Source organism: Myiozetetes cayanensis, unplaced genomic scaffold (genome assembly GCF_022539395.1).
Source record: "Myiozetetes cayanensis isolate MyiCay16 unplaced genomic scaffold, myiCay2020 scf30, whole genome shotgun sequence".
NCBI classification, from domain to species: Eukaryota; Metazoa; Chordata; class Aves; order Passeriformes; family Tyrannidae; genus Myiozetetes; species Myiozetetes cayanensis.
Window position 1 is genome coordinate 2,822,771 of NW_026087522.1, and position 15,836 is coordinate 2,838,606.

At 55.8% G+C, this 15,836-nt stretch overlaps 2 protein-coding genes across 2 annotated transcripts; both read left to right on the plus strand.

Moving 5' to 3' along the window:
- The first annotated feature begins 376 nt into the window (after positions 1–376).
- On the plus strand, positions 377–10,081 carry ERLIN2 (ER lipid raft associated 2). Its single transcript, XM_050325772.1, has 11 exons — positions 377–502; positions 616–697; positions 1,081–1,127; positions 1,499–1,560; positions 1,920–2,045; positions 3,814–3,887; positions 4,211–4,269; positions 5,173–5,264; positions 5,574–5,663; positions 6,805–6,884; positions 7,879–10,081. The coding sequence occupies exons 1-11, from the start codon at positions 396–398 to the stop codon at positions 8,086–8,088; spliced, it is 1,029 nt and encodes a 342-aa protein (XP_050181729.1). The 5' UTR covers positions 377–395; the 3' UTR covers positions 8,089–10,081.
- A 1,166-nt stretch (positions 10,082–11,247) lies between these two features.
- On the plus strand, positions 11,248–15,518 carry PLPBP (pyridoxal phosphate binding protein). Its single transcript, XM_050325773.1, has 8 exons — positions 11,248–11,348; positions 11,857–11,964; positions 12,193–12,228; positions 12,761–12,836; positions 12,977–13,111; positions 13,236–13,378; positions 13,572–13,670; positions 13,941–15,518. The coding sequence occupies exons 1-8, from the start codon at positions 11,253–11,255 to the stop codon at positions 14,076–14,078; spliced, it is 831 nt and encodes a 276-aa protein (XP_050181730.1). The 5' UTR covers positions 11,248–11,252; the 3' UTR covers positions 14,079–15,518.
- The last annotated feature ends 318 nt before the right edge of the window (positions 15,519–15,836 follow it).

A 15,836-nucleotide genomic window follows, 5' to 3' on the forward strand; every position in this document is an offset into this window, starting at 1 on the left:
TCCACCAAGCGTTGAGATCAAATTATTCCTCTTTTATTGACGTTTTACACACCTATTTTTTTTTTTAATTGGAGAACAACCCGAACGAATTTTTTTATTATTATTATTTTTTGAAGAATTACACGTTTTGAATTTGAATAATTGTGGGGGAGGAGGGGAATTAGTTTGAACAGCAGGTACTTCTTTGCTCTCCGTTGGGGTTGGATCTGGGGGTGCAGGGGGGGTGTTGGGGAGCGCGGGATTTCGGAGGTGCGGGGGGCGGGTCTCGAACCCGCGTCCTCCGGCTCTGGCTCCGCCGCTCCTCCATCGCCCCCCGGCGGCGGCGCCCGCACCGGCGGCACCGGCGGTCGCGCGGTGATGACGCCACTGTCGCGCCGCCGGTGCCGGTGCCGGGCATGGCCCAGCTCGGCGCCATCGCCGCGCTCGCCCTCGGGGTCGCGGCCGCCGCGCTGCTCTCGGCCGTGCACAAGATCGACGAGGGGCACATCGGCGTCTACTACCGGTGAGGCGGCCGCCCCATTCCCCCCTCCCCGGTCCGCCCCGCGCCGCGCCGGGAGAACCGGGCTGCTCCCGCTCACGCTTCTCTCTCTCTCTCTCTGCCCGCCCCTCCCGCAGCGGCGGCGCGTTGCTGACCTCCACCAGCGGGCCCGGCTTCCACCTGATGCTGCCCTTCATCACGTCCTACAAGTCAGTGCAGGTGCTGCTGGGCCCGGGGGAGCCCCGGGGGGCGGCGGGGCCCGGTACTGGGGGAGGCGGCTCTGGGGGCCCGGTACGGGGAGGCGGCTCTGGGGGCCCGGTACGGGGGGAGGCGGCTCTGGGGGCCCGGTACGGGGGAGGTGGCTCTGGGGGCCCGGTAGCGGGGAGGCGGCTCTGGGGGCCCGGTACGGGGGGAGGCGGCTCTGGGGGCCCGGTCCCGGGGGGAGGCGGCTCTGGGGTGGCCCCGCTGATCCGGGGGTCCGGCTCTGTCTTGGGAGGCTCCCCCGGGGGAGCCCCGCGGGCAGCGGGATTTGCGCCGGGAAAATCCCTCCCTTTAAGCCTCTTTTCCTTCAATCCCCCCCCCGCCCCCGCTCCCCTCTCCAGACCACGCTGCAGACGGACGAGGTGAAAAATGTCCCGTGTGGCACCAGGTGAGATGTTCGGCTCTTCCCCCCACCCTGGCTGGAAACTCCGGGTCCTTCCCCTTTTCTGCACTGGTTACTCCAGGGCTTTAAGGTTGTTCTCAGGGACTGGATTTCTCACCACCACCACCAGCAGCCACCAGACTGGGAGCACTGGGAGGCTCTGTAAGGTGGATGGGCCCACCCAGGGCTGTGTCTGTGCCACCATCCCTGGGGGCTGGGGGAGTTTTGGGGTGCTGCTGGGGGGGGTGTTGGGGTGCTGAGCAGGGCTGGGGTGGGTCCTGGGGGTGCTGAGCAGGCTGGGGTGTGTCCCACCTGGGGTGTTCTCCCCCCTTGAGCCCCCCCATTAAGTGTCCTCCCCCCTTTCCCTCCCTTGGCAGCGGGGGAGTGATGATTTATTTCGACAGGATCGAGGTGGTGAATTTCCTCATCCAGAGCGCGGGTGAGTGCCGAGTTCTGCGCGCCCTGGGGGGGTTTGTGCTGCCCTGAGAGGGGGTCGGGAGGTGGTGGCTGGGTTTGGGTTGGCCTTTGTCCCAAATCCTTTGGTTTGTAACGTGCTGGGGGTGTGCTGGAAGTGCCACAGGGGTCACACAGGGGGGATTGCAGCCACGCAGGGAGGGCTGGGGGTGGTTCAGACCCTTCTGTTCACAAGAGCAGCGGGTGGATGCTGGTGAAGGTGTCCCAAAACGCCAGCAGAAATCCTGCCCTGAGCAGAGGGGGTGTGTGGGAGGGCGTCCCTCGTCTCACACCCGCTCTGGGACCCTCTGAGGGTGCTCAACCTCCCTCCCCTCCCTCTCCCAGTGTACGACATCGTCAAGAACTACACGGCCGACTACGACAAGGCTCTCATCTTCAACAAGATCCACCACGAGCTGAACCAGTTCTGCAGTGTCCACACGCTGCAGGAGGTGTACATCGAGCTGTTTGGTGAGCTGCCCTTTCCCAGTGGGAATTGCTGGTTCCCAGGGTTCTTCCACGGGCTGTTTGTGCAGAACCCCCGAGTGCTGGGCTTTTATCCCTTGAGCCCCTGTGTGTGCTCTGCTGGGTTGCTGAGCAGCTGCCACCGTTCATCCCTGTTATCTTTGGGAGCTGAGCGCTCCGGGATGTTGTGACAGTGAACTCCAGCCCCAGCCCTGCCAGCAGCACAGGGCTTTAGGGAAGGGAGTGGGAATTCTGTGGCGTTCTCTGGGCGTGTGGCAGCTGTGATGGGCTGAACCAGTCACAGGGTTTGCTAATCCGGATGGAAAAGCCAGTCTGTGGCTCTTTGCTGTTACAGAAAGTCTGAGCAAGCACTCCCTGGCCCGAGGGTTTGATGAGCTCTGGGTCATGCCCGTGGCTGCAGTGCCCATAAACCAGGAGTGTTGGCAGGGGCCTGCTGACCTTCCCAGCGGGAAATCAGGAGACACATGGCAGGAGAGGCTGAGGAAAAGTTGTGGTTTCTTGCTAGAACGAGCCCAGTGGCTGCCAGTGCTGAGTGTTTGGTTTCTGGCTCTGGACTGACAGGAAATCCTCCCAGCCTTTCAGCACTGGCAGTGCTGCCTGCGGGCACCGAGCTGCTGGGAGTGCTTTGGGAGCCCAAGGGGACGGGATTTGTGCCCGAGAGAGCACGGGGTGTTTGCATACTCCTGTTCTCCGTTCAGGCTGGGCTTTCCAAGGAGCCTGGCTTCCCACTTCCTGCACAAGCTGCAGACCTGGGGCTGGGATCCCCCAGTTCCTGCTGGGCGGGTTCCTGGCCCGTGGAGGCTCCAGATGTCGGCAGCTGCTGACGACAACTGCCTGAAATGGGCTGAAAGCACCCGGTCTGCACAGGAGGAACTTGTACAAACTCCCCTGTAGCTCTTGGGCCGGGCTGGCTGGGTCTGGCTCGGGGCTCTGCACTGGGGCACGGCCCCTTTCGGGCGGCCTCTCGTCATCCTCTGCCCCCACAGCTGCCAGCAGGTGCAGGGAACTGATAACAGCTGCTTCCAAAACTGCTGGCTGGACTTCATTAGGAGCCTGAGCTCCAGATAGGAAACTGGGACCAAAGCAAACAATCCAGGAGTGTGATGTGATCCCTTCTCAAGGCTGTTACAGATTTCTTCCCTTTGCACTTCCCAGCAGGCCCCAACTGGAAGCTCTGCCCTCCTTGGAGCTTTCATCAGAGCAGGGTTTTGGGTTGTGTTTCCTTTTGAAATCCTCAGCTCTGCTGGAGTTCTGGGGCTCCTTGAGCCAAAGAGACATTAGTGATGATTTTTGCAGCCTGTTAAAGTAACTGATGCAGCCATTTCCCACTCCTGCCTTTCCATTTGCCTTGTTGTGTCATGCTGGCACAGGTGCAGGCTGAAATCAGTCAGGATTTAGCTGGACCACGTTAGTCCAGGATCCAGTTGGGAAGATCAGTGGGGGAGGGGGTTAGGGCACAGATTCTTTGTCGTAAAGATGGCTCTTCTGGCTCAGGGAGACTGCAGGTTATGGGAACTGGAGGGTTTCCTCTCATGTCTGCCATGTTCCTGTGGTCTGTCCCAAGTGCTGGTGCTGACTGAGGCTGCTGACTGAGCTGGGAACGTGCCTCAGGGTCAGCCCAGCACTTCTACATCCAACTTACATTTGTAGTTTCCAGGAATAAGGAACGTGAGCCATCCCAGCTCGCTCTGGGTGCTGACAGCAAACTGCCTTGGGGGTGTTTCATTGCCTTTTCTTTTATTCCCTCCATCAGATCAGATTGATGAAAACCTGAAACTGGCCTTGCAGCAAGACCTAACCACGATGGCCCCTGGATTAATTATACAGGTAATCAGGATTTGACTGGGATATGGAAGGTGCAGCTCCTGAGGAGGGATAAGGGCTAAAAGGGAAACAGGAAACAAGCATTTTTAAAAAGTGCTTTACAACACAGACCTGGTTGGCCCAGGTTACCACCCCCTGTCACGTCAGGAGATCCTCCAGTCCTGTTTCTGTGTGGGTTTTGGGCCTGGTGACACTTTGTGCAGCTCTGTGTGGCAGAGCACGCCCGCAGTGTCCCCCCCCTTCCTGCCGTCCCCCACAGCCCCGGGTGCTGCTCAGCTTTGGGTTGCTGGCTGCTTGCCCAAGTGTTCCTCGGTCTCTCTCTGCAGGCAGTTCGAGTTACAAAGCCAAACATCCCTGAAACCATCCGGAGGAATTACGAGCTCATGTAAGTGCCTCGGACCCTGCACCTTTGTGCTCCCCAGGGGGGCCAGTTGGGCACATTAACACTGCCCTCAGCCTTTGTCACCCTCGGGAAGGGGCTGCAGAGGTGCAGCACTGAGCACTGCAGGGGCTGGCAGGTCCCTGCTGGGGCAGGAGGGGTTTCTCCAGCTGGAACCCTTGAGCACAGGAATGATTTGCCCCGGGGCTCCTTCCCCGCTGGCACTGGCCCCGCGTGGTGGGTGAGGGGCAGGTGGATGGATTTCACCACTAATCCTCTTGTTTGACTGGGATGGAGAAACTGTTGATTCAACAGGCTGAAGATTTGCAAAGCTTTGAAATAACTTTCTTTAATGGCACTTGACGTGCTGATCCCTTTTCAGTGCCCTGAGCCAGCTGCCTCCTCCTGCCCTGGGTCATTCAGGCGTGCCTGTGTTCCCTGAGCACGCTGCCAACAGCCTGTGTAGGCCAGGATAAGACCCCCTCTGGTCCATTCTGCTTCCCTAGCATTTCGTGTGACCTTTTGGGATTGTGGTGAGCCCTGTGTGGTATGGCCACGGCAGGAGAGTCCCAAATCAGCCTGTGTTCTGCTGCCACAAATGCAGCAGGACGTGTTGAGAGGCTTGTTCTCAATTCCAGGGTCTGTTCCCTGATTGTGAGCCAGCAGCAGGGTGCTTTATTTATGATCCACACTTTTCAAACTCATTAATGTGAGTAAACCCAGTAAGACAGAGAAGGATTTAGCCTGTAAAATGCACCCCTGGAAGGGCTCAAAACATATGTGGATGGGGACATGGTTTAGTGGTGGACATGAACACGTGCTGGAAGGAGGGGGGAGCCAGCTGGGGCTGTGGGGGGAATCCCCACACCAGTGAGGTCATGTTTTTAACTGGTTTCTCCTGCTCACCAGGGAGAGTGAGAAGACAAAGCTGCTGATTGCAGCGCAGAAGCAGAAGGTGGTGGAGAAGGAGGCGGAGACAGAGAGGAAGAAAGCCCTCATCGGTCTGTGTGGCTGGGCTGGGAGGCTGGGACAGGGGGGTGGGTGTGGGGGCAGGCAGCAAAGAGACCCCAGACTCCAGGGAGGAATTCACCTGGCTCAGTTTGGGGTCATCTCTGACCCAAAACTCACCCAGAGAAACTCAGGGCTTCGCACGTGGGTTCCAGCTTTGCCTTCTGAGGGCTGGAAATTCTTCCCAGCATTTATTTCCACCTGAAGTGGGTGATGAGTGAGGACTTTCCCGGGTGAGGCTGCTTCTGACATTAGTAAGACGGTGTGCTGACAGCATGGGTGTGTCCCTGTTTTCATTTCAGAGGCAGAAAAGATTGCACAAGTTGCTGAAATAACTTACGGACAGAAAGTGATGGAAAAGGAAACGGAGAAGCGAATTTCGGAGATTGAAGGTGAGTGGGGGGTGAGCTTTCCAGGAAGTAAATCCTGAAGCAGTTTACCAAGGAGTTCTTGAAGTCTGTATTGACTGTGTTCTTCAGTCCAGGCTGACATTCACAGGGGTGGAGTTTCTGAGCAGAGGCAGGAACAGGAATGTTTCTCTGCAGACTGTGCTTGTTGAAACTCCCTCTCTCAGATGCTCTTTTTAGGAGGTTGTCTCTTTTGTCAAAAGAGAGGAAGTTGTGAGCCAAACCATCCCAGCTGTTTACATGATTTTTTAAGTGTAGCAGCTCTCCCTGCTAGGGGAGGTTAAAAAAATGGTTTATCCAGCTGTGCAGCTCCCAGATCCAGACTGGCCTGTTGCAATCGTGTGGCTCCATGTCCTAGGAGGGGATGTCAAGAGATGAGCAGGATTACACTGACCTTAGCCTGGATGTGGTGGCCTGGTCATCATTACCATGGGTAGGTGTGAAGTCAGAGGGGAGTGCAGCACAAAAGGAGTGCAGCACAGAAAGGGGAAGTGTTCCTCTCCTTAAATGTCTCTGCTAGGAGTCAGGAATTTCAGTATCCCACAGGATCAGAGCCTTTGAGCAGTTGTTGATAGAGCAGAGGAAAGCTCTGCAGCAATCTGTCTGAGGGGCAGAGCCTGTAAAGGTTAAAATCCCCTGCTCTGCGTGCCAGAACCTTCATCTCCGCATCCCAGACCAAATCCCATCTGGGGATTGCATCCACAGGCACAGACCTCATCTGCAGAGAGTTTGCTGGGCTGTTCCAGGCTGTTCCTGGAGTCCTGGGCGAGGGCTGTGGGTAAATCCCACGTCTGCAGGGGAACAGTTGCTGCATTTCAGCACGAGAGTCAGCCCTGGCTCGAGAAGAAAGAGCGAGCTCGGCCCACGTGATGGGGATAATCAAAGCCTGATGTCTGTGAAATGCTTTGAGCTCTGCAGTTGAGATGCAATTTACTCACTTAATGCTCTCGTCCTGCAGCCATTTAGCTGGGAGCTGAGCTCCCATTTTGTTTGCCTCTTCCCCTCGTTGTATCCCGTGCAGTTAAATGTGGCACTGGCCACTTTATCTTAAAGGTTTCCAGCTGCAAACGGTGCTAACGTGGCTGGAAATAAAAAAATCTGACTCAGAGGCTGTGTTTGCTTCCAGATGCTGCCTTTCTTGCCCGGGAGAAGGCGAGGGCTGACGCTGAGTGCTACACTGCTATGAAGGTGGCCGAGGCCAACAAGGTAGGTTGGTGTGGTTTCCTCCGTGGTGCCTTGGAGCAGGGCTCAGCATCAGGCTGCACTAGAGCAGTCACTGAGTATTGTCCAAGCCAAAAAACAAAACCATCTCCTCTCAGCGAAGTTTCCATTCTGACTGAAGCATTTCAGATCCTTATTTGCAAGTTCATTTTCTTCTCTGGACAGATAAATATGTCAGGATGTGTGAAATCTGTGCTCTGCCAGATGCTGAGGGGGCCTGGCTCTCTCCTGTAGATGGAATATCAGTTTCAGTTGTGATGAGAAATGTGGATTGTTCCAGTCTCAAGCTGGCAGGCAGTTGGAGCAGGGAGATCTCCGGGGTGACAGGCAGGGGTAGAGTAAATCACAGTTCAGGGAAAGAACAAATGGAGCTGATCTCAGACACCCTGGCAGAGCTACTGCAAAAGAAAAAGAAAAACAAAACAAAACAACCCAACCTGGAAACAGAAAAATTACATGGATACAACTGCCAGGTGTGTTCCTGCCTACAGCAAGTTCCCAGGACGTGCCAGCAGGAAGCATTTCTGCTCTGTGAGGGTCAGCGAGGAGGACAGAGGGCTGGGGTGTCTGTGCACAAGTTTTGCCCCAGTTGCTCCATCCTCTGTGTTACAATGTCATTATCCTGAAAAAGAAAATGAGCTCTGCTCACCCAAACGCAGTCCCTGGAAAACAGCCAGGGGTATTTTCCTTCCCAGTAGCTCACATTGCAGGGGCTGCAGCGAGGGATGTGCTCTGGGGCATCTCCATCCCGTCTGGATCGAACATCTCCCCAGCTGCTCCCATCACTTCACTTCTCAATTTGCCGCTCAGTCCCTGGGATTTGGAGCTGACAGAGAGCCTTCCCAGAGCACTGTGTTTTCCCTGTGGAGGGGCTGGGCACTGCTGCTAGGGCTGTGGAAAGGAGGTGCCTCGTGTGCTCCTGGCAGGGGTTTGCTTTTGCCCGAATCCGGGCTGTTGTGACCCGTTTTCTCCCGTGCAGCTCAAGTTGACTCCCGAGTACTTGCAGCTGATGAAGTACAAGGCGATCGCAGCCAACAGCAAGATCTATTTTGGCAAAGATATCCCCAATATGTTCATGGACTCTGCAGGGAGCCAGACCAAATCTGCAGAGGGACTGGCAGAAGGAATCCAAGAGGAGGATGGGGCAGGAACCAGCGAGGACACAAAACTGCTTCATGGTGTCAACTGAGGAGAAAGATTTCTATTCGTTTTATATCAAAAAACAACACCATGAACTGGGAAGCTCCTTTTTGTTTTGCCCCTTTCCCATGCTGAAAGAGATGAATCAGACTTAATCCTTTCAATCTTTTTTGTATGACAATTAGACACAAGGACTTTGGTAATTATGGGGTGGGTTTTCTGGTAACCTCTAAGCAGCCAACTCCAGGTGTGCCCTGTAGCTGCACCTCCCCTGCTCTTTGTCCCACACAGACCCAGGAGTCTGGAGAGGCTGCCTGGGCCATCAGCTGAATGGGAACTTAATTTGAGGTTGAAGTGGTTCCTAGCAGTGGGAGGTAAAGAAATGCTGAGGGTTTGGAGGGAGGGGAATCGCTGCTACAGCTTATTTTGTTGTTTTTTTTTTCTCATTGGAAATTCCAAGTACCCTGTTTCAACCCCCTTTCCCAACAAGGTGCTAGATTCTGTACACTACACGTGGCTGCTCGAGGCCTGGGCAGTGGCAGGTTCTGCTGAGCCCACGTGCACCATGAGGGACACGAGCTCAGCTGGAATCCTGCAGGTTCCCTGTCTTTTGGGGTGGGGGGATCGAAGCCTCAGACCAAGTGCTCGTTTTCTGCGTCCCAACACTGCTTTGTTTTCCATTTGTCGTGGTTTTTGGTAGCAGTTGGGCTGCTGGGTGAGGGTGTGGGCACAAGGGCAGCGTCCTGGAGGGGAGAGCTCGATGTGCTTTTGGGTGAAACCAGGCTGCAGGCGTGGAAATTGTCGCAGTCATAGCCAGAAAAAACCAGGGAGGAAGGAATCTTTGTCTCAGGGACCCTGACTTTGCAAAAAGCCTTGCTGGGGAGGAGCTGCTGGAGTGACCAGAGGGTCGTTAACAGCTCATTATCTGCTCTGCAAGAGGGACTGGATCTCTGTGTTTATAGAGTCTGACTAGAAAAAGGGCATTTTTAGTAGCCGAGGACACAAACTGTCATCCTGAAAGATCCCAGTGCAGAGAGAAGCAGCTCTTGTCTGAAGTGCCCAAAGTTGAATTCCCCCCCTTTCTGTCAGAACAGTGCTAGAATGCACCTTCCACTTCAGAGAGCTCAGGAATTCCTCACGTCCCACATGCGAGGAGGGAGCAGGGTTTTGTTTTCCACGTGCAAAATCTGAAGTTCAGGCCTAGAGAGAACATTTTCTCTTCTCTCCCTAATCCATCTGCACTTGGCAGCAGAGCCTGGTGGTTAATTGCTGGTATGATTTGAGGCCAAATATCCTCATCTGAGATGATGCCAGTGCTCCTCAGGGACCAGCCTGTTGGGTTCTCAGGCTCGGGCCCCAAATTCCGTGCTCTCCACAACCTCTGGGCTCACCCCTCAGTGTTTGAACCTGCAGCAGCCTTGAGGATGTTTGTTTGGGATTGTTCTATGTTCATGCTTGAGGTTTCCATCAGCAGCTAAGACCTCCTTCTACACAAGTATTTTTCACTAATGAAAGGACCTAACTAAGCCAAAGTGGTATTATAAAGTCATTTTTTAATGTATGACTTCACAGCAAGACAATAGTTTGGGATAAAGAGCTCTTAATGATTTTTTTTTTTTAAATTAAAACCATGACTGCTAAAGTATTAATGTAATTTAGTTAAATTGTACTAAGAGTAAAAAATCAAAAGCAAAGTTGAGTGTATCAGTCTGGACAAGCCAGAATCCGTTGTTGCATCTTCATTCAGGTGTCTTCATTCTGTAAAATGTCCTGAATTTTCCAGAGTGGATCTGCCTGTCCATGTAAACCTTGATTCCCTCTGTCTCTTTAAAGGGGCATTTTGCCCTGTTTCCGTGATCTTGAGGCGAAGATCTGAATTTTAAACCCACTCTGTGACAAAGGAAACAGAGGTTCGTGGCACTGCTGCTACCTGGGAATGGCTACGGGGAGCATGGGAATGCTCTTTGATCTTCTTATGTACTGAACTCAAAGCCTTTTTATTTTGGTATTTGCTATGACAATAAAATGGCCTTTGATTTTAATATCTTCAGCTTTCACAGCAGGGTTTGTGGAGGAACTTCAGCACGATGTGTAGGTGTATTTGCAGGGGGAGATTTTCCAGAGGAGGAGCGGGGAGCATGGGGATGCTGGGGGTCTGTGCTGGTTCTCCCCCTCCAGGGAGCAGGAGGAGGACAGTGGAGGAAGAATCAGAGGTGCCTGTGTCCAAGGAATCCCACAAGTGCCTGTCAGCCCCTGCTTTGCTCACGGAACGAGGCTGGAGCAGCAGACGCCTCAGACTCGGTAAAGTTCGCAGAAAATCCCCGTCGTGTTTTACCGGACAAAGGGCAGGAACCTTCTGGGTGTTTTTGCCCAGCTGTGTAAACAGCGAAGCTGCGGAGGGACAGCGGAGTTCTGCACATTAGGACAAATATTTGAGTTAATGTGTTCCAGCTGGCAGGCTCCCATTCTTTCCCTGGGAGCTGCTGCGGGTAAAGCCAGGCATTGTCCCGGCTGCTCTGGGGCTCTGGCCGTGCTCCAAGCGCTCCCCAACGCTCCCCACCCTAAACTGGGCCTGCAGGATGGGCCCTGTCGCCTGCACTTGTTTTGGGGGGCTTTTTACGCCCCCCGAAATAATTGAAATTCCCCTCCCCGGGGTGACAGCTCTTCATGCAGGGGGAGGAACCCAGTTTTTTGGGGTGGACACAGAGGGTGGTCGGGCCCTGGAACCCAGGGCGGTGGTCACGGCCCCAAGGCTGCCAGAGCTTGGAGTATTTGGACAACGCTCTCAGGGATGGGGTGGGGATTGCTGGGTGTCTGTGCAGGGCCAGGACTTGGATCTATGACCCTTGGGGTGTCTGTGCAGGGCCGGGAGTTGGATCCATGACCCTTGGGGTGTCTGTGCAGGGCCAGGACTTGGATCCGTGATCCTTGGGGTGTCTGTGCAGGGCCAGGGCTTGGATCCGTGATCCTTGGGGTGTCTGTGCAGGGCCGGGAGTGGAAAGGGGGGCGAGGGGAGCCCCGACCTCCCCATCCCCGGTGCCCCGCCATGGCGCCCGCGACCTTCCCAACATGGCGCAGTGGGGCGCTCCTATTGGCTGGAGTTGCAAGGTAAGGCGCTCCCATTGGCTGGAGTTGCCCGGTGAGGCGCTCCCATTGGCGGCGGCGCGGGGGCGGGGCGGAGGTGTGGCGGAAGTGGGCGCGGGGCGGGCGGGGATGTGGAGAGCGGGCATGGCCGCCGGGGACGGGCTGGGCCCGGCGCTCCGCGCCGTCACCGAGCAGCTGCAGCAGGCGGCGGCGCGGCGGCCGCAGGTGAGGGGACACCGGGGACACGGGGGGAACCGCGGGACACGGCGGGGGGGCCGCTGCCTCGGCGGCACGGCCTCCGTCACCGTAGGGACGGGCCCGCGCCGTGGGGACAGGTCACGGGTCGTCGCCATGGGGACGGAGCCGGGCCGCCACCGGGAGGGGTCCCGGTGTGCCGGCAGGGCCCGTGTCACCGCGGGGACATTCCCTAGGGCCGCTGGGACAGGGCCCTGGTCGCCGTGGGGACATTCCCCCAGTGCCACAGGGACAGGTGCCACCGTGTGAGGGCAGGGCCCGTGTCACCGTGGGGACATCCCTCAGTGTCACGCAGGGACAGGTCCCACCGCGGAGAGGGGCACCTGAGCCCCCCTGCAAAGAAGACAGCACCCCACTATCACGACAGGCCCCCCCTTCCTGCTTGATCCACCCCCCACAGACATAGGGACAAGCCCCCCGACCCTTCCTGGGGCTGGGGGTGCCCCGGTGCCCCCGCTGAGCCCCGGTGGTCCCGCAGGGGCTCCCGGCCGTGCAGCCGCGGCTCGTGGCCGTCAGCAAGACGAAGCCGGCGGAGATGGTGATGGAGGCGTACGGGCACGGGCAGCGCAGCTTCGGCGAGAACTACGTGAGTCTGGGGGATCCCAGAATCCCAAGTTTTAACAGCCCTTTCCGTGAATGTCTCAGGGCAGCCCAGCCTGGGAGGCTCTGTGGGTGGAGGGCCGGGCCTGGTGACAGCGTCACCCCCTGGCCTCGTGTTTTTGGGGCTCCTGTTGGCCCCAGGCACACACACCCCCCACAGACGCTGATCTTGCGTGTGCTGTGGGTTTAACGGGATTCTCCTGCATTCTCCCAGGTTCAGGAGCTGCTGGAAAAGGCATCAGACTCCAGAGTAAGTACTCAGTGGCCTTCGTATTTTCTTCCTTGTACAGCTGTGTCCTGAGAGCTGTTCAGGCTAAAGTCCTGGTTTTTGCTGGGAATTTGATCCTTGCCTTTGCAGATAAATGGTGGGTTATTCTTAGCTCTCTGCCCTGTTCCTCCTCCTGCCTTGCTGGCTCCAGAGGAGTCTGGGAATACGTGTGCCTTAGTCATGATTTGCCTGAACAGTGCTGTGCCTTTTGTGCTTTCTGTAGGAGAGGCACAGCCCTTGTTTAAAAAGGATGGGAACACTCTGTTTGGGGAAAATATAGTTTTATGGCTGTTGCAAAAGAGCTTTGCCTTCCTCATTCCCATGGACAGCATTCCCTGCAGCCACAGCCCCTTCCCTCTCCAGACTGTGCAGTAACCTCAGCACAACCACAGGTTGAGTCAACAAATGAAGAAATTGGGTGTCTGGGGTTTGTCTGTGGGCAAACTAAGCCCGAAGTGCTGCGTGGGGGAAGAGGGAATTGTCGTTCCAACCTCACTGTTCTCTCTGCTTTCAGATCCTGGCGTCTTGTCCAGACATCAAGTGGCACTTTATTGGCCACCTGCAGAAGAACAATGTCAACAAGCTGATTGGTAAATCCTCATAGATTCTGTGTGGGCAACAGTCTCCCAGTGTTCAGATGTGTCAGGGGAGGTTTAGGCTGGATATTGGGAAAGGTTTCTCCCCCCCCCCCGTGCCAGCAGAATTCCCTCAGCCTGTGTTTTCTCCCCAGCTGTCCCAAACCTGTTCATGTTGGAAACAGTGGATTCTGTGAAACTGGCAGACAGAGTCAACAGCTCGTGGCAGAAAAAAGGGACATCCCAGAAGCTGAAGGTCATGGTGCAAGTTAACACGAGTGGGGAGGACAGTAAGTGGCCCTTTCTGACAATGTGCAGCTCCTGTTCAGAGGACCTGCAGGGGATGGGCTGGTCTGTGCTCTCAGAGTGTTTCCCTGGCAGAGCTGGGCACAGATCTCCCTGTTTTTTTCCCAGGTAAGCACGGCCTTCCCCCTGCAGACACCACGGCTGCCGTGGAGCACGTGATCAACAAGTGCCCCAGCCTGGAGTTCGTGGGGCTGATGACGATCGGCAGCATCGGGCACGACCTCAGCAAGGGCCCGAATCCTGACTTCCAGGTAAGGTTTTCCAGGAGAAAACGTCACTGTGGGCTGCTCTCCTGTCCCAGTTTGTCTGTCCCAGTGAAACCAGTAGGAGTCAGCCTGTAAGACTGTGGAAACACCTTGCTCAGAGCAGTGCAGAGCCCTCAGCACCGGTGTCAGTGCAGGTGTGAGGCTCCTTTCTGCAGAGCATTTCTCCCCCTCGCTCCAGATGCTGCTGTCCCTGCGGCAGGAGGTGTGTGAGAAGCTGAATCTCCCCGTGGAGAAGGTGGAGCTGAGCATGGGCATGTCCACGGACTTCCAGCACGCAGTGAGTGTGTTCCTCCTGCCGCCCTTCCCGAGGGGAGCAGGCAGAGCTGCACCCCAAATTCCACCCAAACGGGCCCCTTGCATGGAGATCCCGACAGTGCTGGTCTGTGAAAAACAGCTCTGCTGGTCCTGGGGTAGATTCCTGGGATCAAACCGGCCCCTGGGTGGAAAGTGCAGGGGAAGCTGCCCTTCTGTGCCATGGTGAGAATCGAGGCTGGTCACAGGGGTGGTGGCACCCCTGCCCTGACCTCCTCCTCTCTGTCTCTTCCAGATAGAGGTTGGATCCACAAACGTCAGGATTGGGAGCACCATCTTTGGAGAGCGGGATTATTCCAACAAAGCCGCTGGGGGCAAGGCCCCCGCTGGAAGCAAAGGCCAGACAGAGGCTGTGACAGTGCAGGGGCAGTAGGTGGAAAACAAAACCCCTCCAGAGGAGAGACCTCGCTGCTGGGAGACCTCACTATGCATTTTACCTCCCTCCATGTCGGCACCTGATCCTGGTGGTGAGGGGGAATTCCTCGGAGCAGAGGCCAGAAATGCCTCATAACCATCGTGATTATAGAGTACCCCTAGAAACTGGAAATCTTTGTAACCAACAAGTGATAAGGACATTGGTGGCTGCAAGTGGCTGTGGTGTCTTGGCTCCTCAGGGTCATCCAGGACGGAGACTTTGGGGTAGCTGGGTTGGACAAACAAGTGTTTGTCAGGCTGGAGTTGCTACTGAGCGAGGTGGGTGTGACCTGCAGCAGTGCCGGTGATTGTTTTCACTGAGGACTAAATTCTTCATTAAACAGGTTGTGATCTTGCCAGAAACCCATAAGTGTTTCCCCAGCTGCGAGTTTTGCAGGTGGGATGGTTATGTGGGAGCTGGGAAAGGGCCATGCTGTGACACTGGAGAGAGCATGGCCGTGGAAACAGGGGAGTGACAGGCACAGGGGGCTGTGAGGAGCTCAGCTGCCACCGGGAGTTCATGGTGTGATGTGTTGGCTGCACGTCACGAGTGTGGGAGTGTCTTTTGGGCTCAATTCTGTCATTTTCAGGCTGACACTCACTTTTCTCATGGCTCCATGTCTGCCCAGATCTGGAATGCTTTTCCCCCTTCCCTTCCTTTCCCCTCCTCTGTTGCTGGGAATTATTTTCATCCTGTCTAGTAGTTTTGATGCTGTTTTTTTGGTCAGAAAGGGACTTCTTCTGCCATGTCCCTGCTCTGCCACCAGCTTGCTGTTGCTTTCCAAGGTGAGTCCCACCCCTCTACACCTGTGAGAGGATAACATGCTTGGCTCAGGGCAGCAGGGAGGCTCTCTTGGGAGAAGTACTTCAGAAAGGGAAGTGTTATTGTCCCACTGCGTTCTGGGTTCCTGAAAAAAAAAATCCTTTGGCCACTGAGAGAGCTGTGTCTTAACATCCTAAGTGCTGGTCCAGCCTTCCCTGCTCCTGGAAGAGGGAAATGGGACTGTCACTGCAGTGACTTCCCTTCAGGTGTGAGCAGAAGCTCCTGTTGTCCTGTGCTGTTTGGCCAGTCTCACAACCCGTGTTACAGCTGATTTTTGGGCTTTTGTGGCTGCTAAGAGGAGGAGGCCTCGGCTGCCAGCAGAAACATCCTCCCCAGGCTTTGCTCTGTGTGCGTGTGGTTCAATCTCGCTGTTGGTTTCACTCTATAAACGCTGAATGTAAATGAAGAGTCACCTCCAACACCAACCTGTTGTAGCTCTGTGGTTTAGAAGCAGCGTGGGGTCGGAGCCGCCCTCCCTGCACTGCACCGTGTGTGGTTTCATAGTCTAGTAATAAAAAGTGATGAGTTTTAATACCATCTGTGCCAACTCCAGAGCTATTAAAGATGTTATTTTTATGTTCCAGCGTGGTGAATAAATGGCCTGAGCCGGTCTTGGAGCTGTTTCCCCAGCCTGGAGCTGCTGTTGGAGCTGGGAGGGGGGTGGTTGAAAGGCAGCTGAGACAGAGCTGGCAAAGAAAGTGATTTTTGATCTGAAGGGTCAAACCCGAGCTGGGCGATGTCGCGAGTTCCCCGGAGCAGCCTCTGGGTGGCGGTGCTGTCACGGGGCCGGGACAGGTCAACAGCGAGTCCCAAAATCACCTTGTTCCCACCTGATGGCCGGAGTGAGGCCCTTCCCCTTCCTCCTCCTCTCTCCTCCCGGAGTTTCAGCACCGC

Coding starts and splice junctions, on each gene's coding strand:
- ERLIN2 (XM_050325772.1), top strand. CDS start 396: ATGGCCCAGCTCGGCGCCATCGCCGCGCTCGCCCTCGGGGTCGCGGCC. Junction 698..1,080: donor CGTCCTACAAGTCAGTGCAG/GTGCTGCTGGGC, acceptor TCCCCTCTCCAG/ACCACGCTGCAGACGGACGA. Junction 2,046..3,813: donor GGTGTACATCGAGCTGTTTG/GTGAGCTGCCCT, acceptor TCCCTCCATCAG/ATCAGATTGATGAAAACCTG.
- PLPBP (XM_050325773.1), top strand. CDS start 11,253: ATGTGGAGAGCGGGCATGGCCGCCGGGGACGGGCTGGGCCCGGCGCTC. Junction 12,229..12,760: donor AAAAGGCATCAGACTCCAGA/GTAAGTACTCAG, acceptor CTCTGCTTTCAG/ATCCTGGCGTCTTGTCCAGA. Junction 13,112..13,235: donor TAACACGAGTGGGGAGGACA/GTAAGTGGCCCT, acceptor TTTTTTTCCCAG/GTAAGCACGGCCTTCCCCCT.